The following is a 22,414-nucleotide window of genomic DNA, read 5'->3' on the forward strand; positions in this document are numbered from 1 at the left end:
ATCAAGAGACACTGAAGCGAAGCGGCAGGGTTCATTGCTCTCCGGTCGGGCAGTGGTGCGTGCCAATGAACCCCCCCCCCCCCCCCCCCCCCCCCAAAATCCTGTCCCCCAAAGCTCCCTGGAAATGCCAGTCTGAGCAGGACTGAGACACCTCCCACATTGTCTGCTGATGTTTCAGCCTTGCCACGGAAACCGGTCACATGATCTCGACCTCAGGACAGGATATGCCTGAGTTACGCTTCCGTGCATGTGCAACCTCTGGCTTAGAAGTGAATGTACTCTGAGAGGTTAATGCACAACACAAAAAAAGTTCTTTGTGCTTTGATTGCTGATCAGTTAAATGGAAATCTCTTAATTAAATGCTAAGTGAACTGTAATGTGTGTGGTGGATTACTGGCTTGTCTGTGAATGGCAGGATTTCTGTGGGGTGATTGTGTGGGTCTTTGAAATTATAACCATAAAGAAAGTACAGAATGCCATGTCAGTAGGTTTGATTAGACAAAATAGCAATTTATTAATAACTTATCATTTCTTTACATTCGTAGGGTTGGAGGGAGGGCAATTGAAAAGTAGCCCCTCCCTCTTCAGAACAGGCCTTCGCTTTGAGGGAACAAGCGTCCCCTTAAAATCCATTTCAATCATTCCTCCAATAACTGAATTGCATTTCACATAATTTCCCTGAAGAGGAGAGGCATACAAATGTCTCCTGCCTTGTCAACATTTCCCAAACCTCAAATCGCACAAAAACGTGGTGCTCACCTCAAAACCTCCATCACCCCCACCTTAAAGAAAAAACAAAAAAAGGATCAAGGCGTCCTGGTTCTAGATTCAACATGAGCATGCAGCCATAGTTATGCCAACTTGGGTTTAAGGTATGCTATGAACACATACAGATACAAGTTTGAACAATACTTTCTGAATGTGCCATTTGTTATAGTTTAACCGTAAGGAGAACCAATAGCTGGTGACAGATAAGCTTATGGAGGAACTGCTCTGAGAGGTTAATGCACAACAATTGTTCTATGTACAGAAGACCTAAAGCAAAAGAACGAGGTGACCTGTGAGTATGGAAGGGGCCAAGAGAGAGGGTTGATAAAGGCTGAATTCAGCCATAAAGCAAAACAAAAGAAGAAGAAGAAGAAGAAGAAGAAGAAGAAGAAGAAGAAGAAGAAGAAGAAGAAGAAGAAGAAGGAAGAAGAAAGAAGAAGAAGAAGAAATATATTATACACTTTTATAATCTCACAAAGCCTATTCAATTTTTGGCATTCAACTCATAGATAATATTGATCAATATTCAGTTTGTTTACATAGTTGACAAAACAGGAAATAAAAGAATGAGTACCTGCTCTTTTGCAACAGGTATACTGTGCTTAGGGCAAGGCTTACTAACGATTTTAATATACACATGTATAAACATTTTGAAAATGACTCCACGCAAACAAACTGGAGTACTCGACACTGTGCCATCATCACCGAGGGTGTCTGGTATCCCCAAAACAGGCAAGTCTTCACTGAAGACAAGGAGATCACACCCAAAAAATACGCAAAGGTGCAAGTGCTAGAAACCAACAAACAAAAACGAAACCAAAAGAAACGAGTCTCTGTATAATTTTCCAGTTCCGACGAAGTCTCTTTGGCACACCAGCCATATTGTATTTGACGTTCCGCTTTGACAGTCTTCACATGCTTGGATACGAAGATATAAAAAACAGGAACTACCTTACAGAGAGGGAGAGAGAGCCAGAGCTCAGGCTGGGTCTGCTCCCTGATCGCGCCCCCCGGAGTCCAGCGGCTGACGCTCTTCTTCGGGTAAACCACACGCCACCTAAGCGGCCCCTCGTGCCGGCGCCGTCTTGAGCCGATCGCGTCGGGGGGAAAAAAGAGAACATCGGGAACCCTCTGCCGGGTGACGAAGAAAAGAGAAGCCCACGTTTCAAATGGCTGAGCGCCTTTCTCTGAGCCAGGAGGGGCGGTCCTCACGTGGACTCCAGTGGGTCCAGCTGGAAGACATTGTGATTGGTGGGTGTGGTGAAGTAGAGGGGCTGCGACGGGGCCGACGCGCGGTTGTCGCAGGGGCTCTGCAGGCCCAGGGTGCGCTCGAAGTCCAGCAGCTGGCCCATGAAGTTGAAGTTGGGCGAGATGTTGGACTTCTTCATCTTGACAATGTCGTAGGCATCGTTCATGGAGAGGTTGAGCTTCTGCATGAGGTAGGCCACTGTGACGGTGACTGAGCGGCTGATGCCGGCCAGGCAGTGCACCAGCACGCCGCACTTCCTCCCGCGGGCCTCATCTGCACAAGGTGAACAGGGAGAGACGGGGAATGAGAAATCGTTCATTTCTGCCCTTCTAGTAAATACACAAGCAGACACACACACACACACAGCCTGTTGACAGGATGGACCCAGTGTACACTAGTTTGTCGAAAAAAAAGCCACAGTTTGTTTTCCTCTAAACAACACACTTTGTGAGCCCACAAAGCTCCCTTATAAATGTGTAATACTACATTACCCATGCTGCCTAGAGAGGGCTGTGTGTCAGAATTCATTAGACTCCCAGCTGTAACACAAAAAACCTCCTCATTCAACCAGCCCTCTGGTGCATGGCAGCAGACAGGCTGAAAACAAATCTTCCATTTTCTTTGTGGAATCTGACATGGAAGTAGGCTATTATTGCCTATCAAATGATCCTTCCGCTCACCAGCTTACCTGACAATGGCCCTATTTGGGCGTGTAAATGTAGAAGCCATGGGGGCACCCTGTCATGGCTAGCAGGATGTCAACATTCCCCTGTAAATGGGCCCCATTGTGTAGAGAAACATTGCTCTGTCCTACATTACTTTCAATGCTGCTTCCTTCCTGTTGAGCTCATGTTACATCCCCCCCCCCACCCCCAAAAAGAAAATCTCCAGTTTCATCATAAGCCTGTGTAACACAATTACACAAGGCACAACTAAACTCCACTGCTAACATAAAAGAACAGTGACATCCACTACAGTCAAACTATGGTTGGTTAGGATTTAAACAAAGACTTGCACGACTTGCTTTGTATAGACACTGTAAACTAATGTCAAGTCTGGGTTCCATCCCTACTTCTGTAGTGAAGAAAGCTATCTAATCTGAATGTCACAAGCACAGAGCTATCATGCATTTTAAAGATAACTATTATTATAGAGGTTATAACAGAAATGACCAGTGTTCTAGGCCTGGTGGCATGACACTACCTGAAACAGCCATAGTCATTTGCAATAACATCTAGAAGTACCTCTGGTCGTGTGTGTTTGATGCTTACCAATGAAGCTGATTGCCTCTGGGAAGAACTGTGAGAGATTTTGGCTCCAATGATCCGATATGGGGATTTGCTTGTACTTAAATTCCCCAGCGTTCTCGAACAGATTTGGGAGATTCGGGGTTACGTTCAGGATGTATTTGATGCCAAACTCTTCCAGAATGTCCAAGTTCGTTGAGTCTTTCGCGCAGCCCAGATAAAGATGCGGTAAGATCTCCACGGGAAACGACGGCTGGGGGTTCGAGAGGGGACTGCCGTCCGAGTCGGTGGCGCTGCTCGGCTCGCGATCGATGTCGGACTCGATGTCCGACGAGTCGGAGCTGATCCGCAGCCCTCCCAGACCCAGGACCTGGGCAGTGGGTGAACTGCTGCTGGGCGAGCCGTCGAGGTTCGTTTCGCACAATGCGGGAAACTCGGCCTGGAATTTACTGAAACCACCTGTTAAAACAAATGTTTAGAGCTATTTAATGACAAACGTCACCGTGCAGCTATCGGAGAAAATTAAGCCTTTGCTCTTGAAAAAAAGTCTTAATAATGCGCATTTCCTTAAGGCCTTCAAGGCGCGCGTTTGAACAAAAAGTAATAAACGTGACACGCGTTTGTAAAAAGAAGTCACAAACATACCTTCAAGATAGAAGGCTTTGTAACCCTCGTCTTTCATTCTCCTCAGCAGTAAGCCGAGCACGGACCCGCCGTCGACATTTTCGTTCCATTCCCTGCTGTACTCGTCGTACAGTATGATTGTATCCGTCTTGCATCTCCGCGCAAATCGCTCCCTGTCCTCCCCGTTGGACAGGAGAGACTTGATCGGCAGATTGCCTTTCTTCAGTCGCCGAAGCATAAGGCTCGGAATGGCCACATTAATGGCCGTTTCGACGTGAGACGATTCATACAATTCTTGCGCTCGGCAGTCCATCACAAGCAAACAGTCCTTGCGCGTCTCGATCTGCTCCCTCAGCCACTCTACAGTCTTGCTTATCGCCATTACCGAATCGAACTGAACGGGTTTAAACTTATCGAGCATTAGTAACTACAACGTACCGTTCTGGACACCTAAACTGGAGGGGAAGGCGTTTGGTCGGCGCGCCGAGAGAGGCCGTTGCCTTACGGTGTCCGGAGCATATGGTTCTCGCTGCTAAGGCAAAGTCCGCTGTTGAATTATTCAACGATCGAGAATTTTTTTACTAAATATTTACAGCTTTGAATTCCACGAACAATTCGAGTGCAAATGCTTTCTTTTTCGCTAAAGAGTCAAGTGCAGACTCTCTCCGCTTCCATCCATTCATGCGATCGTACTAAGAATGCCTGTGCATTTATCAATGACTCACACTAGTCAGTGAGTAAGCTGCAGCCCCTGATGTTGTCCTCCTCTTATATAACGTTCTCTCTAGGTTTCTGTGTTCGCGAAAGTCGAACTAAATATCCAGATATCTACTGACTGCAGATCAGCGGAGAATACAAAGCGCTTGGCAGCTGTATCTCCTTTCGATTTGCAGGATTTGTCCCCGACCGTCCGAGACGGAAAGCTCTTCTCTTCTCCTCTCTCTGGTTCTAAATGTGTTCTCGAGCTCTGCGAGCTAGTGAATGGACACAAGCGCGAGGCGTTTCAATGGATTACATTATGTCCGCCCGACCAATGAGAACGCGCCGAACAATCGTCGCCTTGGAAACGGGGCCGGATGGAACGGGCTGTGTTGATGAATTGTTAATAAGTTTGTCATTCACAAAAACGGAAAAGAATTTCCGCTCCGGATCAACTGAGCGCAAACAAACAGTGGAGGCGGCGCGGGTGTTTAGGATGAGGGCCCATACCTTACGCTCAGGTTCCACACGCCGTTCAGCTGCAGGCGAGCTTGAGTGCGGCTTCCTAGTTTGGGTACTGCGTGTGCTTACGAGCAGCCATTTCCCGCAAGTTATGCTAAAGAAGGAGAGAAAGAAATGTCAAAAATTATATTGGCTCAGCAATTATGCAGAATTCAAGTTTGGTGTGGTTACCAATTTTCGAAATAATTTCACTGTAATTAAGTAAGATTGTAATTCAGATAACGTTTCGTTCATCTGGAAAGTTTTGTCATTGTGCCATCGAATAATTTGATAGGAGTCAAGAGAGTTTCGATTAGATCTTGTCTCTGAAGATTCTTGTCCCAAATTATGTTTCTCTCCAGGGAATCAATAGGATATGGTAAAAGACGTAATGGCCCAATAAACACATTAGTAGAACCATTAATGCAATTCAGCGCGGGATGCGTCTTGCATTCCCTAAGTGGGAACGCGCAAGCAATTACTCCACATCGTGCAAAAGTGTCTTTTGAGCCAAGACACCTTTGTGTGTAAGTACTTAGATTTCTCAGGCATTGCATTCAGGCATTACCAGTAAGTTAAGACAATAAGACACAGAATAACGTAACTGTAAGTTTAAGACGGAGCAGATATTTAATTAATTAGGAATGGTAGGGAATATGCATGTAGTCAAATATCCTCAAATTGCATTCATTACAATACATTATTCAGAATTATTCAATCAATTATGCACTCAATACAATCACTGCAATCCTACCTCAAAAATAAATGCACTGAGATTAAACCTTCATAGGTGTCTTAAAGTTAACTTTAATGGTAATTGGGCACTCCAAGATGCTCAGGTATTTGTAAAACAATAAAAGTTTTGTCATGTTGATCAAAAATGACAAGTAAGAATTGGAGCAGAAACCATGTTCTTAGACACCCTGTCTCCAGTGGTCAGACTGCAGTCGCTTGCCCTCACCAGTCTATTTAAACCTACCATTCACATGCAGAGTGACCACAAAGGTGGCTGCAGTTGCGGGGCTTTTAACATAGGAGGCCAGGCTTTACCCAGGTCTTTTTCCCTGGGGCTCTTAGAAATGCTTCTGTGGAGTTTTGGTAGTGCTTCCAGTTTCTCTCTTTCTTTCTGGGCGTTGGCCTGCTGTCCATCCTCTGTCAGAATCAAAATCACCTTTATTTTGTCAAAAGACATTACATGTACTAGGACTTTTCTCTTGCCATTGTTTTTATAAACAGCTGAATGACATATAAATCCAGGAAGTCCTGGTCTCAAACAGGAGAGTTTCCTGTCTTCACCCGCATCAAGGCATCTGTTATGCCTGTAGATGTTACATTTAGATAAATTTAAAGAGACAGAAACATCTGCGTGAGCTATTTTGACAATAACCAAGTGTTAACCTTGGTTTTGGATTGATTAGTTGTACACTGGACTGGCTGGTATTTGGTTTAATACATGATACAGACATATTAGTGCTATTCATAGCATCTCTATTGGTATGATGAGTAGTTTTTCCCCAAAACAATGATTGGAAACATTCTTCGTAAAGAATCACACAGTGCCATAGTTATTGACCTAGGAATAGGTTTCCTGTGTACCTACTGATTTTAGGTGAATAATTATAAATTATAACCAAAACCTAATCCAGAAACAGACCTACTCTAGATTCCGGTGGGAACGGAAGGCCAGACTTTTTGGGGTGTAGTTATTAGAGCAGCAGCTCCTTTGCATAATGAACTGTTGATGTCTGTCAGCAATAGTCGCTCTGCCGCCGATCTTCCCCTGTGCTTTTCCTGCCCACTCTGTGGTGACGCCGCCTTCCCCTAGTCATGCAAGGCACTGCATAAAGTTCAGGGTGGTAGGCTGCAGGCCGTGCAGGTACATACGCAGGCAGATAGAGCGGCAACTCTCCTCATCCTGCTATTACTGCAGCTGCGCTGACGCAGTCCGACACGCCAGAGTGGAACGCTGGTGTGCTACAGTGCCACAGCTTCAACCCGCAAGACGCTCACACAAAATAAAAACACTGTCAAACGAGCATAGAGTTCCTTTAGATTCCCGTATGGCTTGTTGGGAAAATGTCTGATTGAGATCAGGTTGCTACTGTTTCCCTGCATCCAAATGCATTCAAATTACTCCAATTGTGTGTGTGTGTGTGTGTGTTTGAGTAGGGTGGAAGAAACATTACATACACACACTTCCTCAACTAGTGGCCGCCCACTGTACATCCAACACTCCCTCTTCAGGCTCCCTGCAGGCTGCCGGGTGGAGCTGCTGTATGGCGAGGCCCCGCTCAGCCAGCAGACCCCCAGCCAGCCGGGAGCCCGAGACAATGACGGCTCCGCTTTTATCACGGGGCTCCTGCTGTCTCTGCCCTGCGTCACTCCACTCTGTTGTTCTCTGCTACAGGGACGGTGGCCGTCAAAGCCCAGAGGGTGAAAGGTCACCTGTAGTGTGCTGGGTTTCACCCTGCCTCCTCCACACACACACACACACACACACACACACACACACACACACACACACACACACACACACACACACACACACACACACACACACACACACACACACACACACACACACACACACACACACACACACACAAACGAGGGACAGGGGAAGTTCCTGTTCATTGGACACTCACTTCCTCTCACATTGCTGGCTGACTATTGTGTGGGTTTGCATGCTTGTTTCAGGTGGAAATTCTGTCCTTTGTGCGACTAGGTCAGGAGATAATATAGGCAGCTAGAGATAAAGCAGAGGTCTTAAACATGGGGCTGGAGACACTGACAGTTACTCAAAGAGGCTTTCAGCATGGGGTGTGTGTTTACTCTTAGATTTTACTGCCTGCTGCACTGCATTTGGAGTATATGGGAAGGCTGTTAGATGCCATCATTTATTAGGAAATTCCACAACAAAATGTAGTTTTGCTTGAACTTACTGATTCCAAACATTTTGGAAGCACAGCTTCATGCTGTCATTTTGATGCATATCGGAGCATTTCTAGAGGGCCGTCCCAAGCCTCACGTGTGTGTGTGTTGAAAGATGCTTGTTTGCATTCTTGCTTAGAGAGCAGTCCAGCCTGGGGCTGTGAGGTAGGTAGTGCTGGACGGAGATGGAGCCTGTATTTCTGACAGGCTAATTGAGCTTTTGGGCCGGGCGGCTAGGCGTACCATCACAGGGACATTTTCTAAATTGCATGCTTGTTGCTTTACCAAAACAGGAAGCAGAGTCCTCCAGAACACCCCAGGGAGTTCCAGAAGAAGGCGTCCCAGCAGGACTCTGCTAGGACAGCCACAAACAGGATATGCTAGGAGGGAGACAGACACTCCCCAGGCTGGACAAAGTGGCTGTTTTGAAACACAAATGTTCAGATGAGAAGGTTTACATAGGACCTGAAGTTTCCACTCACTGTCCACTATGATGTCAGAGGAAGACACTAATGGAGGGTATTGATAATGAATTAACATCTAATGCTATGACTATGAGATGAAATTTAGATACCCAAATACCTCCAGCTGTACAGTATAAAAATGGACATGGCCATTAACATAACCGCACTGAATATAAGACCGTTATCACTTCATGGGGTGTGTCTAGACCTGAAACACAAAAGCCCATTGTGCTGGTATTTCAGGACACCTTGTTTCCATAACAACTAGCAGCATTCACCTCTTTTTTAGCCTCCCTGAGCTCCTGTTCTCAGGAATGGCTCCCCTGAAACAATTCCCACTGCACTCATCACGAGACATAACACAGCCAGCACAGCAGAGCCCAGGCCTTGTGCTTCTCGCCTCCTGCACGCGTTTTCAACACATTCCTGAAGAATGATTTGGAGAGGACTGGCGGGTGTTGGCCAGGGGTTGAATAAGTCTGAAAGCTGTTGCTCTTAGAACAGCTGTTTTTATCCGCCCCCAAACACGAGTCCTGCACATCCTGAAATATGACAGGAATTTGTAAACAGGGGTGGCTGTCTGGGGTGCCTCAGGCTATCCTGGGTAATAACTGCGTGTGTGGTGGAGGTGGGGGTTGGGGGGGGGGTGGTAATTAAGGGTCGACAGGATGAGGGTTATTACATGTTGGCTGGAGGACAGTGGTGCCAGTGGCATGTAATCAGTGTCCAGTGGGTTGAGGCAGACGGGCAGTGTAGAAAGAGCGTGGCTTCCTTGTGCGCTTCTCAAAAGGGTCCCCCAGCTCCAAGCTGAAGCAGACAAGGAGAGGTGGACTCCCGCGGGCCTCCTGCCAATCCCTCTCAGGATCTCCCAGTGCATTTCAGCGCGATGCATTCAACACAAGCGAAATACGCCGGAGTTCTGCGCGGCTCCCTCCAAATGCAATGGGCAAACAGGGCCACTGCACCACGGCTTGGCCCGATTCCCATGTCTACAGACAGCCCATGTGCATCAGGGATCATTCAGAACTGAGTGGAGCAAAGACAAAAAGTCAGCATGTCAGAACATGTAATTATGTTCCTGGTGCCTTATGCTGTGCCATTGTAGGGAATATCGTCTTTGCGGAAAAGGTGCTTTTCAAAGTAACACTGAAGAACTGCGATAAACATGTAGATTGCAAGGGTTTAAACGGACGTCTCAGCTGAACCTATAGCCTTTACAAAACTCGACTCACACTTTCTTAGCTTCTGTGAAATAAGCGTTTTCTGATAATCAGACTCAGAGCTGCTCAAGCTGTGAGCGTACAGCTTGCGCTGTTGGACCACCCACTGGAGCAGATGCAACATGCCCATTTTTAGCCAGGTAGAGCCTGTGAGCTCCGGCCTGTTATGTCACCGCCTGCCTAATTCTCGGCAGTTTCTCAAACAAGGCGCGAGTGTTATTTCACTCTGTGCTTGAGGCAGCCGATTGGCCAGAGGGTTCAGACCCGGGACCACGGTGGCCTGTCGAGACATTCACCACACTCCCCTTTCTTCTCCTTCAAGGGGTCTTGGTCACAAAGACATCCTGTGCTGGTGTATAGGGATGCAAAGGTAGGCAGGCTACATGTTATCATCTGGAGAACTCTCTGGGAGGACCACCCACTAGGTTATTGGTGATTGAAAGCCTTCAATGGGGGCATTGTTTTGGTCCTTAGAGAAATAATCAGATATTTGATTTATCCAAATCAAGATCTCTTCAAACAATTAGGAAAGAAAGGTTTCTAACAAACAAATGAGTCGCCAGATCCTGAGATCCAGAGTCTGGAGACACGCATCATTTATTTTTTAGAAAGTGAAGTGCATTCAGGTCTGGAAAAGAAGTGCCCTCCGAGGTCAGAAGGTTGGAATTAAGTGGTAGAAAAATCCTCAGTTCAGTGGACATTCGCTACTAAACCCTGAGGGGTGCAGAGCTTTGGTTTGTACATTTGTTCTACTGGCTCGAGCACAAAACATCTCCTGACCACAGAAGGGAATGAGCGATGGTGGAAGCTGTGTTAATCACAGAGGCTGAGGTTGAACTGCTGCCAGCTGGCACGCATCCAGACCGCTCCACTCAGTCTACAGCAATGCGTGAGCGTGCATGTCAAGCACCGTCCAGGTCAGGTGGAGCTGCGTTATACCGAGCGGAGGAGAACAGATGGGATTCAATCAAAACGCCTGTCTTTTGCCCTCCAGCTTTAGACACCAAGAGGTGCCAGGCAGAGACCGAGATCTTGAGTTTTTTGGGGTGTTTTTGGAAAGATCTGGAAGAAACGACCCTTTCCGTCTCCGTCATCAACATTTCTGGGCTTGTACCACACACAGAGACAGCGAGTCTGTGTATAACTGTCGGTTTTCCCAAAAACCCCCACTAAGGACACCACGGAAGACACAGCACCAGTTGTACGTTTCTGACTGCCCACTTACAGAAAAAAAGACTTATGCCCCTTTAGAACAGAAGGTCTGGGACAGAAGAGCCTCTCTCCTGGTAAACATCATTAGGGGATCAGTGTTTCACTGGCTCAGAGCGACACTGGCTGGAGAGCCGCCTGCCGTGGTGAAACCTTCGCGTCTGCATGCAGTCGTCCAATCAGGCGCGTGCACGGCCACCCTGCTCTCGTGCGCAGCAGCATTTTAAAGATTAGAAAACAGTTCTAATCCTTCTTAGCACAAAAGCACTTGGGTGAAAAGTGTCACCCGACAGCAAGCAAGAACTACGTCAATTTCAGCAGCACTTCCTGTAGGGGCCATTACTCAATTAAAGTTTTTCTGTGCAAAACCGAAGTCTAAACTCAATTAAACAGATGCTGACAGGAAGATCTGGAGTGCTTCACTCTGATCTTTAGCTGTTGGTCACGCATTTATTAATTTTTTTTAAATATGAAAACATTATGCTGATTCCTAACAGGAAGTTTTGAGTTTTTTTTTTTTTGTTGTTTAGATTTTTGTCAGGAACCAGAACAGGATGATAAGGTTATGTGAAAGGCTAACATAAATTAGCTTTTGTTTTTGAGAACAAGTCCCTTCCTGGCGTCAGATTAAGAGAGTTCATAGCAGTTCCTTCACGTCCTGTGAGGGGAAGAGACAGCCAGTAAGGGCATGCACTCCCAGCATGACTCAATCATCTGAGGAGCCGCGGCATCAGCCAGAACACCACTGGAGACCCACTCCCACTTTACACCACTAGCGCACTTACGGCTTTTCCTAGAGGTCAATAATCAAACACCGGAGATTGTTTCCTTCATTATAATTCATGAACGATCCCACTGTACTTAACCACAGTTTAAAATATCCGATGTTAAAAAAAAAAAAGAGCCTTGCCATTGCTTATTGAGTTGAGCGAAGCCTCCGAGTGTGAGGCAGCAGGCTAACAGGCTATGGGCTCGCTGTAAGCCACCAGGTGCTACAACAAGGGCAGCCTGATGAGCCTGATGACATGAGACCTTCTCCCACATGCACCTCCACCTCCCAAGGCTTTTCGCTCCCCTTATCCTCTTTTCTCTCTGTATTCCTCCTCTTGACTTGCTCAGCCCATTTTCTCCCCCTCTTTTCGGGGGAGAAAGCTGACAGATGGGTGGGGGATATCTTCCGGTGGTAGTGGGACTTCGAGGAGTGGCTAATCTGATAGAATAACAGCATTTGGCAGGTATAACCATACCTCACCCCTAGCCTGCCAGACTCTCTCTCTCTCTGTCCCATATACACATGCACACCAGAGGAAATGACTGATTAAAGGGGCAGAGAATTTGGGCATTTTGCTGAAAGCACCTGGTAAGGATTAGAGACAAGGGCAAACACATGCACAAACACACGCACGCACATGTACACACACTCACACACAGACACACTCGTGCAAAGCCCTCTGTTCTCTGGGACACTGCTTTGTTGGCGGTTCTTGGGATTACTGGGGTTTTCTAATTACACACCCGTGCAGCAGTGTGGCTAGTGACCACTCGCTTACACAAAACCTACCAGGCAGGAAGAGGACATGACATCACTGAACTAAGCCCTTATTATCCTCTTCAGAGTGTCATACAAAACATTAAGTAACTTAACTGAAGCTCTAGTACTCAGCACAGGGGCTGGTGCAACTTGAATACCCATACTATTATCACAACAAAATATGTAACTATTGAAAGGTTTTGCTTGCGTGGGAGTGTGCGTTTACAATTTAAAATGAGGAGCTAAATAATGTGTCAGTCTCACTATGGATGGTAAGTTTGACTTTGCACAAGATTTGGCAAGCGGCAGTTGAGAAGCCCATAAAAGCACATCTCCAGCAGGAAAGGAAGTGACTCACTCAGGTGGAATGGGTTCAGGAGGAAGCCGTCTGTCAATCACAGAGAACCCATCAGAACATTGCTCTTCAAGACAACACTTTAAAACTCCTAATACTGGGTGCAGTATTTGAATTAATTTTATTTTAATTTATACTAAATGTTTTGCAGTATTAAATAAGAATGTCAAAAAAACCAACAACAAAAAACCCCCAAACAACAAAAAACTACAGCTAAAGTAGGAGAAATTGCTAAACAGAGACATATGTTCAAGACAACAAACCTGTGACCTTCCTAACTCAACAGCAGACTCGAGCCCTTGACTCGCTCAATCCACTTGGAGCAGACGGCAGAGTTGGAGGCAGGGGGGTGTACAGGCCTGTGTCTCACGGTGACGCTCTCGTCTCCGCCACAAAGCACCAGCTCTTTGGGCCTACCCCTCACAAGATCCGTCAGGGGGCCTCTTAATCTGAGGCGAGGGCTGAGGGGATGGGGGATCATGTGGCCCCTCCACCTGGCAGACCCAGGTCCCATCGCCCCTCAGTAGTCAACAGGAAACAGGCCTGAAGTCCAGCTTAGGCAGAATTCATTAGGCTTAGAGATGCTGGAGACAGCACGTGATACGAGGGCACCTGATGGAGCAGGCACGTGTACTCGGAGCTGGGAGGAGCATCTGTGACACGGTCACGTGCGCGTGCAGGCACCACAGGTGGAATGAAGCAAAAGAACATTAGAGCACTGTCCCTATGCAAACTAAGGACCTTATACCGTGCACCACGTAAAAATGCGCAAATAAATATAATGCCAAATTCTTGTAGTGTATTGCTGCATTTTAGCAGAGGGCAGCACAGGAGCTGGGCAGTTGCTGTGACGAGTTTCGATGGGCAGCGTGGCCGGCGTTGGCCTGCATTTCTTTGGGGAAGGCAGAGTGCAGAGTGGCAGTGAGTACAGCCACCCACCCACCAGATGGCTCCTTCAAGAAGCACCATCTCTCCAGCTGCTGTCTGTCCCATCAGGAGTCCCTCCGGTGATTCAGATGCAAGGCCCCTTCCAGAGACTGCACTCACACCAGCATACAGCACAGATAACAACTACAGCTGCTCGGCATTGGCCGGAATTCTGCAGTTCACCACTTTCCATGCACCTCTGCAACCCTTCTGATCTGTAATACTCTCAGATGAAAGGTGGTTCTCACACAGGTTGTGGAGAGATTGGAAGGATGTTGGGGCCTCGTGGCCACCCCTGGAAGTTTCTCTTTCCCGTTAAAGCCCATTCCCACAAGGAAAAGGCGTGGAGTTCCACGTTATCAACAGCCCATTAACACACTTCCTCTTTCAGTACAAAGGAAACGATGCAGACAGAAAGAAGGAAGATATCCATGAAAAACGGAAGCTCGCGAGAGCATGCGCAAAAACTGGACTGGAGAGAAAGGCCAAAAAAGAGCACAGCTCACTTTAAAAGTTTTGAGCAGTGTCCGTTCACACTTTAATGCTCAATATTTGCAAATCAATTTGAGAGTCCCTTAGAAGTCATTTTTGAACACTGCAGTCAATCTAAACATTCATTCATGCCAGAGCTTCACACTCAAAAGCGATGCTCCCAGCCCTATTAACACCCTTGTTGGAACACTGCACGGGGGAAAAAAAAAAACCAGACTTCAGAAAGAAGGTAACTGCTGCGAGACAATGTATAACAAAGACACATGCAGGCCCAAAAGCGCAACATCCCTCGTCATTAATCCCTTTCTGCTCAAAATGTTACGTGCAGCTGTGATGTGGTCATACCTAAAAGCATTGTGGGCCAGACATCTCTCCTTTCAGGAAGCAAAACAGGCTCTTAGTGTTATCCAATCAAAGGAAACCCCCAAGATGCTCGGGGTCAAAGGATTTGCTATGGCCCGTGCAAGTGTTCCGCTTCAAACGCAGCCAGACTTGGAATGGCAAAGCAGGAGATAAGAGGCCAGAGATTTGGTAGCAGATGGGACAGGCTTGTTTCAAACACACACAGAGCTGGTGTTGAGTGAGGATGACGTTCAGACAGACACTAAAGAGGGATCAGGGCTCTCACCTTCTCCATCCCCAGGCATGGTGCTTTGTGATTTTGTATTTAAAATAAAATCTATTGATGGCAAGACATAAATCAATTGCAAATACTAGATTCATCAACCAATATATCAGTAATGCTGTTTTTATTTAATTCAGAGTCAGTATGGTCTTTATCCACAGGTTAGCAAATACTAATGCTGCAATTACATTTACAAAAAGAAAAAAAAAAAGAAAAAAAAAGAGACAAACTAGGTTAAATCGTTGACTTGACATCAAATGTCAATTCTAGAGGCAAAAAAAAGGTTTGCAGACACTGCCAGATTGTGCCAACCTGCCCTTTTTAGCTTAACCGTTGTGTGTGTGTGTACATGGGTTGCTTATCTGATGCCTCCTGTTCCCCAGCTCCACTCAGCTCCACCTCAGCTGCAGCCGGAGCCCGGAGCCGACCTGCAGCTCTCACAGGTGGATACACGGCTTTCGGCTTCTTTTTTCCACGTCGTCTATTTTTGTTTACTGAGGGAATCTTTCAACACTTTCCCTTCTAAAAGCCACAAGCACCTGAGCGTGTCCGCTGTGTGCAGGTGTCAGTGCAGAGAGACTGAATGCTACCTTTGTCCTGTTCCTTTCCGCTGCATGGTTTCTGAAGCGCTCACACACACAGTCACACACGTGCACCCAGTTTCTCCTTTTTCTCTCGTTCTCACACACACAGTTTATCTCTTCTCCCTCCAGGCCTGGAGGTTTAGAGGGGATTTCCTTAAAGTAATGCTGAGTTTTAGTGCCAGGCAGCCTTGATAAGAGGAGACTTATATGCATGACAACTACAGCAAGCAACATGTTATACAAAAAAAAAAAAAAAGGTTCGTGAGAACTACCTGTAAAGTGGTCGCCATTCCCCTAACCGGTATAAACAAAGAGTTTACATTTGTGTAACTGCATCTGTGTGTGTGTGTGTGTGTGTGTGTGTGTGTGTGTGTGTGTGTGTGTGTGTGTGTGTGTGTGTGTGTGTGTGTATGCATACACTTTAAATACATGTACCCTAGTTACTGCTCAGAAGAGCCTCGTTCAGTTCAAAGAGGTAAGGAGCAAGGACTCTGTGCCTCTGCCCTGGAGGTCGAGGCACACCTGCTTTGCGTGTCTGTGTGTAAGGAAGCACTCGAGGGGCTGGTGGGGGGCATCAGAAAGACAAGAGGCATGTGTTGAGTGTTTGTTCTTATGTTAAGCCTGCAGAGCCGAACTGCAAAGACTCTTTGATCGGGGCATACCGGAAAACAGGTCAACTGGCACATCAGAGCAGCTCCAATGTTCCAGTGACTTACATTAAAAAAATGCATATTCATGCATTTTATTTTAATAGGCCCAAATCATTTTCACCATATCTTACTGTTGTATTTATCTTTTAAAGAGGACCACATGTGCATACTTCATAAATTATGTTTTGTGTGTTTTGTTTTTCTAGTGATCTAACTTTTGTTTTTGAGTCCCTGGGCCAGTGCTGTAATGCTCTGTGAGAGGGAGGTGGAGAGCCACTGGGCACCAGTACAGGGAAGGATGTGGTACCCAAAGCAAACACTGGCCGCTGGGCCCTCAGTGCTCCTTCTCACTCCACTTATGCCTGATCTCCAGCCAAAAGGAACGCCACGCGGCTACAGGAGAGTCAACATGAACAAGAGTCTCCGAGGACAGCGGCCCAGGCCTACCCACAACTGCATGCATGCACGCACGCACACACTCGTACACAAATAGCATTACTACCCATTCACAATAGTCTTTATTTTTGTATAAATATTTGTGATGAAACACAGTCAGACAGAGACATGAGGACAGTGAGTGAAAGAGCAGGGGAATAGCTAGAGAGCAAGAGAGGTGTTGCTCCATCTCCTTGAGTGTCTTTAGAGAGGCTGTCCTGAAGAATGCAGCCCCTCACTGCTGTCAAAACAAGGCCGGGATGTTTTGTTAGCTGCAGCTGTCTCCTCCACAGGGACTTAATGAATTTCTGGAATAGACTGCTGCAAGATCCCTCAAATCCCCCCCACCCCTCTCCTCCCCCTACCCTGCTCTACTTTCAGTCCCCTCTGTTTCTTTACTCAGTGTTTTGATTTAATTCTCTTTGGACTGGTACAAAGACCCCAGGGTTGAGAGGAGACCAAAGGGTCAAGAGTCAGGCCTGTTGGGGCAGAGGGGGGTTAGTAAACCCTACAGTCAGTGATCACCGAAGCTGGGGCAATCGTGTCAGCTGAAGGGCTTTGGGCAGCAGGGAAGCCTAGATGGCTGGCCCCTCCACGCGGCTCTCCTCGTGGGTCTGGCCTGCCCGCAGTGCCTCCTGTTGAATGAGAACCTGGTTTTCAAGACACTCCTTCAGCTTGTCTTCTGTGAGGGTGAGACGCTCTTCCAGGACAGCCACTGTCTGAGGTATGAACAGAGAGCGTCAGGGCAGGCACCAGTACTTCCTGCTACACAAAGACTGCTTACAGAAAAAACGTGCGACCGTGCCCACCGTCTCCTTAGTGACGGAATGATGAGCTTCGTTACAGCATGCACTAAACCGACCTCTGTCCACACAGCCACTTCAAAACGCCCCAGTCGTTCTCGTGATGCAGAGCAGAAGCCGGCACCGCTCACCTGAGTCAGGACATCCAGCTGGTGAACGATGTGTTCCAGGGTGCTCCTGACCGCCCCCGGGAGCTCCGAGTGCTCCCCCGGCAGGTGTGTCAGCCCTGGGCCTTCCTCTTCGCACTCCTCCTGCTCCATCTCCTGCTGCAGGTGAGTAAAGCGGGTGCTGGCGCTGGCGTGGCCTCTGAAGCCTGCGGGCCCATCCTCATGCCCTCTCGCGGCCTTTATGAAAACACAGTGGAGAGGAAAGTGTGGTATGGAATATGAGCGCCACAAACCAAGAAACGGTGCCAAAAAATACATAGGTCAGTGTTTTATGTCCCAACTAATCATTTAATCAAATAATAGAGTGCTCTCTGCTTCTAGTCAACATCCAAACACCTGCCACCTCGCACTGTTTTACTGAAGCTCCACTGCCTCTGGGAACCTGGCAGCCCCGTGTCAGTGTGTGGGGCCTCTGATTCCCTGGCCATGCTGGGACTCGCCTCTTCACCAGAATGGGCAAGGGGGAGGGGGAGGGTCCACACATTCCTGCTCTAATGCAGGAAGAAAATCGATTGTGGCCCCTGGCTTCCTGTGTCGCGTCATGACTTCAAAGGCCAGGCCGGAGAGAGACAGCAGCGTGGCCAGGGAGGGGAGGAGTGGAGTCAGGAGGGGAGTGGAACAAAGCAGCCAGTGTGCAGGAGAGGCAGCTTACGGGGTTCCCTCCTGCCCTCACTGAGAAACATCTGGGAAACATCTGTCCACTTATTCCATAAGTCCTTCTCCAGATCTAGCTGCTTTTTCAGGAGGCTTTTTTCTTTTGTTGTTGATGTGTTTTTTACCCCCCCTTCACTTCACCCCTGACTGCAGTGGGGCGGAAGGTGGCGTGGAGAATGGGGTCTGGCTGGCTGCCGGACAAACAGCCGTCAGAGAGGGGCTGTCTGTACAGGCCTCGCTTGGAAGTCCGGCCTGAGTGTATGCGAATCGCTGCCACCAAAATCAAGTAAGTTTAACACAATGACTACTTCATAAGATCAGGTCATTTGTTTTATGCAAGTGAGTCCTTTTGGAGCATTTTAAAATCTGTAAAAATATGCCACATTCAAACCATAAAATCTTCTTAAATCATTGCTCTCTCTGTACACTGAGCATCAGATTAGCTCCTTATACAGAAGCATCTGCAAAAGGTGCTTAAAAAAGTCACTTTTAAATTTTTTGTCCAAACCGTGCAAGAACATTCTTGGATGAAACAATTCCATCTCCAGACTTGCTCGTGGTCAGTTATGCTAACCCATGAACAGGGGCCAAACTTTTAATTTAATTTAATTTAATTGTTTTTTTGTTTTTTTAACCACACCCACCCACCCACCCACCCCAACACACCCACACCCTCCAACTATCAACTGCCAGAAGCGCTTTGAATTAGCAGTATGAATGTTCAAATATGGTGGTGCGAATGAGTACAGAACACCATATATAGTCAAATGATGGTGTGACCCTGGCAGTCTGTTCAGAGGGTCTGAAGTGGGCACAGGTGGGTCATTACAGGCTGGATGTTTTCCTGCAGCTCCAAGGCCAGACCCACTGCCATTCTCCTGGCCAAGCTGTAATTTATGTCAACAGGCTCGCCAGCTGCTAAACAGGTACTTGGTTTCCACTGAGCCAGCGGGAATATTTATGAGCTCCTCCAGCCATGCAGAAAAGCCCCGATGAGCCTTTGAAATATCAGCCAGTTCCCCATGCTACACCCCAGAAATGGAATGTTTTGTCTCAACGGCAGGAAAGATCAGAGCCACGGTAGACATTGTGTCCTCTCCGAGCCCCATTAACAAAACAAAGCCTGGCGTCACGTGCCTCCTCACCACTATGTCCTCCTGACACCATTGCCGAAATCTGGTGGATTCAGCACCCGTGTGTGAAGGCAAAACCTGACAGTGCTCTGGGCAATGGCTCGATCATCAGAGGTTGTGCATTTCATGACTGCAACATCAACAGTCGCAGCTACCGGCAGTTAAGTTGTGTTATAACTCTAAGCTATGCACTTAGTGTGGGATTCAAAGTGTCAAGATATTTTCATACTTCCATATCATCTAACCAACATCATTGCTAACAATCGTGATGCAGTTTGACGAAACTGCTCGTGTGGATGCAGAGCTAAGTAACAGTGCACTAAAGCAGGAACCCCCTCAACCCCCTCCTCTCTGACGACTCAAACACATTAAGCGATTATGAGTGCAGCGCTGCCTGTCTTGTGATGGTAGACAAGAACATTTCCTTGTCACAGGATGCCATGTAATGCCATTAAAGTGAGCGCTCCCAGTACAAGGAAATCCTTATTGAAATCAAAGGAGGCATTAGCTTTTGACCTCTGCCCACTCTCTCATCCGCCACCACCATCTCCTGTTCACTCCCTCTCTCTCCTCCCATCTCCTCCACACAGATCAAAGTCTGATTTCCGCCATGTAGAGTACCTGCTGAAGGGAACATAATGGAGTTAAAGCTCATCTCTGGCTCCGCTTACCACTCTGATTAGGTTTCTTAGGCGCACACACACAGCCTGCACTTCCTGTCCCATTCAAAGCGGATCATATCAAATCAGCCCTGCTTTGACTTGCACTGAACAGGCGTGTTCCATATCTTTTATCCAGCTGGGTTGCAGAAGAGCTAAACAGGAAGTATCGAGATGGTATCGAGCCAGGTGGTACAGCAAGGTACGGACTGCCCAGCCACGCCCAAGCGCAGACAGAGTTCCGGATCCACGTCCTGTTGGGCTTTGTAAGACGCTCAACAGCATGACCTTAAAAAGAAGTCATTTTCATGGTCATTTGGATGTTCGACAGTCAATGCCACTGCCATAGTACTAAAAGCATGTCACACTACAGGAGCACAGGCTGGCTTCACAGATATTTTGGTGAGCTGTGCTCACAAAAGCAGACTGCCCAGAGATGACCGGGGACGCTGGCGGGAGCTGTGGAAATGTGAAGCCAACACTTGTCGCTTTGAATGTAGGCCATTTCCTGTCAGGGGACAGGAGCCCCAGCTGCCTGACACTGCTTCCTGAGACTCAGGGCCAGGGAATATCGAGCCCAGTGCACAAGCATGCTCAGCATTCAGCAATACCACGGCTCGGAACACAGAATTTCCATTCAGACTCCACACCGGAAAAAAAAGTCAGGGAAGAAAAAAAAAAAAAAAAGTCTTCCGCCAAAACCACCTTTCTCTCTCTCTCTCTCTCTCACCAACATTCCTTTCCTCCAGAAATCTCTCTCTCCCCCTCTCTGTCGGCTGGTCTGTCTGTCTGTCTGTCTCCCTCTCTGCCACTACTCACCCGCCCACACTGGCTCCATGGCAGATAAATATCCGCTTCCACCAGATGCCATAAAAACAGCACCATTTTATAACCAGCTTTGTGATTTAGAGGTTAGATCATATTTGGACTGGGATTAGCGTGTGTGGAACTGGTTATCAGCGGAACTGGTAATCGAGCAGGTACAGCAATAAAACCTGCAGAGCGATGGCAGTGTGCAGGTGGACAAAGTGTTCCCTTCTCTCTCTCGCTCACTCTCTCAACCCTGGTCAGCTTGTGTCCAGCTGTGTTATATTATCAGTTCCCTTCACCTAATGAAAGACAAGGCCACAGGATATGATAACTACTCTCTTATGCAAACCAGTCTGCAGTACCAACAAACTGCTTACTCAAGAGACACCACTGACAGATTGATCAGGAAATGCATGATACTGTCAGGAAAGGAAGGGCAGATAATGCCCGATATTAGCCGGCGGATTAACTCGGAATGCCTCACTGGAGGAACATGGGGATTCCTCTGTGGAAATGGGCACAGGCAAAAGCTACATTCTGACCCAATTGCTGTCTGAAGCGCAGTCCGTCACCAAGATCCCACAGAGCGGATGAGTCATCAGCCGAGAACGAGCACACACACACCCCTCCAAATACTCAGAAAGCTGTTTGGACTGCCCGTGATCATCTCAGTCACAGAAACTCTACACTTCTAGCTTATGCACAACCAAAGTGTCTGTAACGCTTAAGTGTGCCCGCTGCACGCTGGTGCAGACGGGGCTGTACTCAACCATTTCGCCCATAAACAGCACACGCGCAGCCTAGCTGCCTCACACCGTGTGCGTTTGTAGCATGCTGCAGGCCAACCTGCACACAAAGCCTTCTAGTGCCTTTCTCCTCAGAGCCTGAGTCAACACTACACCAAACTAATGTGCAAATGCAGCATTAAACAACCTGGCGAGAGACGGCACAGCGCCCCTCGCACCTGCTCGCAGTGCTCGACGTGCCGGCTGTAGCCGGCGCGTTCCGGTGGCGCACTAGCGGGCTGGAACCTGGCCTGCCAGGAAGGCCTGAACATCTCTGGCTGGCTTCCAAAGGAAATTCAGCTCCTTATATAACACATCAGGGGAGATGAGTCATCCCAGGAAATGTGGGGCTTAAGCCTCCCGAGTGTGCAGTATCAGAACGGAGCCGACGAGTCAAAGGCGCGGGGCCGAGCTTCCGACATTTATACGCCCTTGAGCGAAAGGTTAGAAGACGGTACAGCAGGAAACGAGCAAAAACATGGAGCTCAGTGGCTCCGGCCTGACTCAGCGCCGGGCTCTCGCCGTACTGCAGAAAACAAACTGTGAGAAGCCAAAGAGAAAATGTCTCCCACAGAGGGATGCAGAAGGCCAGGGCCTGTGACCATGGCGATGTGTTGCCGGCCGAGATGAGAACCAGGGAGGCAGCGGCACACGGGGGCTGCTTTGCGCTGCGCCAGTGCAAACATGGAACGGTGGAAGGACGCAGGAGGACGAGATGGAGAGATGGGAGAGGAAGGTTCCGTCTAGACGGCGTCTGTGCGAGCTTTATGGGCCAGACGGCAGGTGCATTCACCTCCCGTGGCAGATACAAATTAGCAGCAGGCACGCCAGCCACAGCGCTTCAGAACAGGAAGCCATTACCGCTGCATTAGGCAGCAGATACGAGGCAGGA

At 47.9% G+C, this 22,414-nt stretch overlaps 2 protein-coding genes across 5 annotated transcripts in view; both read right to left on the minus strand.

The window, feature by feature from the left end:
- Window positions 1-485: 485 nt before the first annotated feature.
- On the minus strand, window positions 486-4,863 carry dusp6 (dual specificity phosphatase 6). The gene is made up of 3 exons (XM_027022252.2): window positions 3,910-4,863; window positions 3,289-3,723; window positions 486-2,290 (listed from the first exon to the last, which is right to left on the minus strand). Exons 1-3 carry the CDS (start codon window positions 4,307-4,309, stop codon window positions 1,977-1,979), a joined length of 1,149 nt encoding a protein of 382 aa, XP_026878053.1. The 5' UTR covers window positions 4,310-4,863; the 3' UTR covers window positions 486-1,976.
- Window positions 4,864-16,575: 11,712 nt separating this feature from the next.
- Window positions 16,576-22,414, minus strand: part of poc1b (POC1 centriolar protein B) — a 25,804-nt gene continuing 19,965 nt past the window's right edge. For all 4 annotated transcript variants that reach the window (XM_027022254.2, XM_027022255.2, XM_027022256.2 and 1 more), the window contains 2 exons: window positions 17,446-17,658; window positions 16,576-17,230 (listed from right to left, as the gene is read on the minus strand). In XM_027022254.2, the coding sequence (XP_026878055.2) occupies window positions 17,087-17,230; window positions 17,446-17,658 (357 nt within the window). In that variant the 3' untranslated portion in view covers window positions 16,576-17,086. The remainder of the gene's footprint in view (window positions 17,231-17,445; window positions 17,659-22,414) is intronic.

This window comes from Electrophorus electricus, chromosome 12 (genome assembly GCF_013358815.1).
Source record: "Electrophorus electricus isolate fEleEle1 chromosome 12, fEleEle1.pri, whole genome shotgun sequence".
Taxonomy (NCBI): Eukaryota; Metazoa; Chordata; class Actinopteri; order Gymnotiformes; family Gymnotidae; genus Electrophorus; species Electrophorus electricus.

Bases quoted from the DNA above. Each gene is read 5' to 3' on its own strand.
- dusp6 (XM_027022252.2), bottom strand. From the start codon at position 4,309: ATGCTCGATAAGTTTAAACCCGTTCAGTTCGATTCGGTAATGGCGATA. The intron at 3,724-3,909 runs GTATGTTTGTGA...TTGTTTTAACAG, and splicing joins CAAAGCCTTCTATCTTGAAG to GTGGTTTCAGTAAATTCCAG. The intron at 2,291-3,288 runs GTAAGCATCAAA...CACCTTGTGCAG, and splicing joins AGAGGCAATCAGCTTCATTG to ATGAGGCCCGCGGGAGGAAG.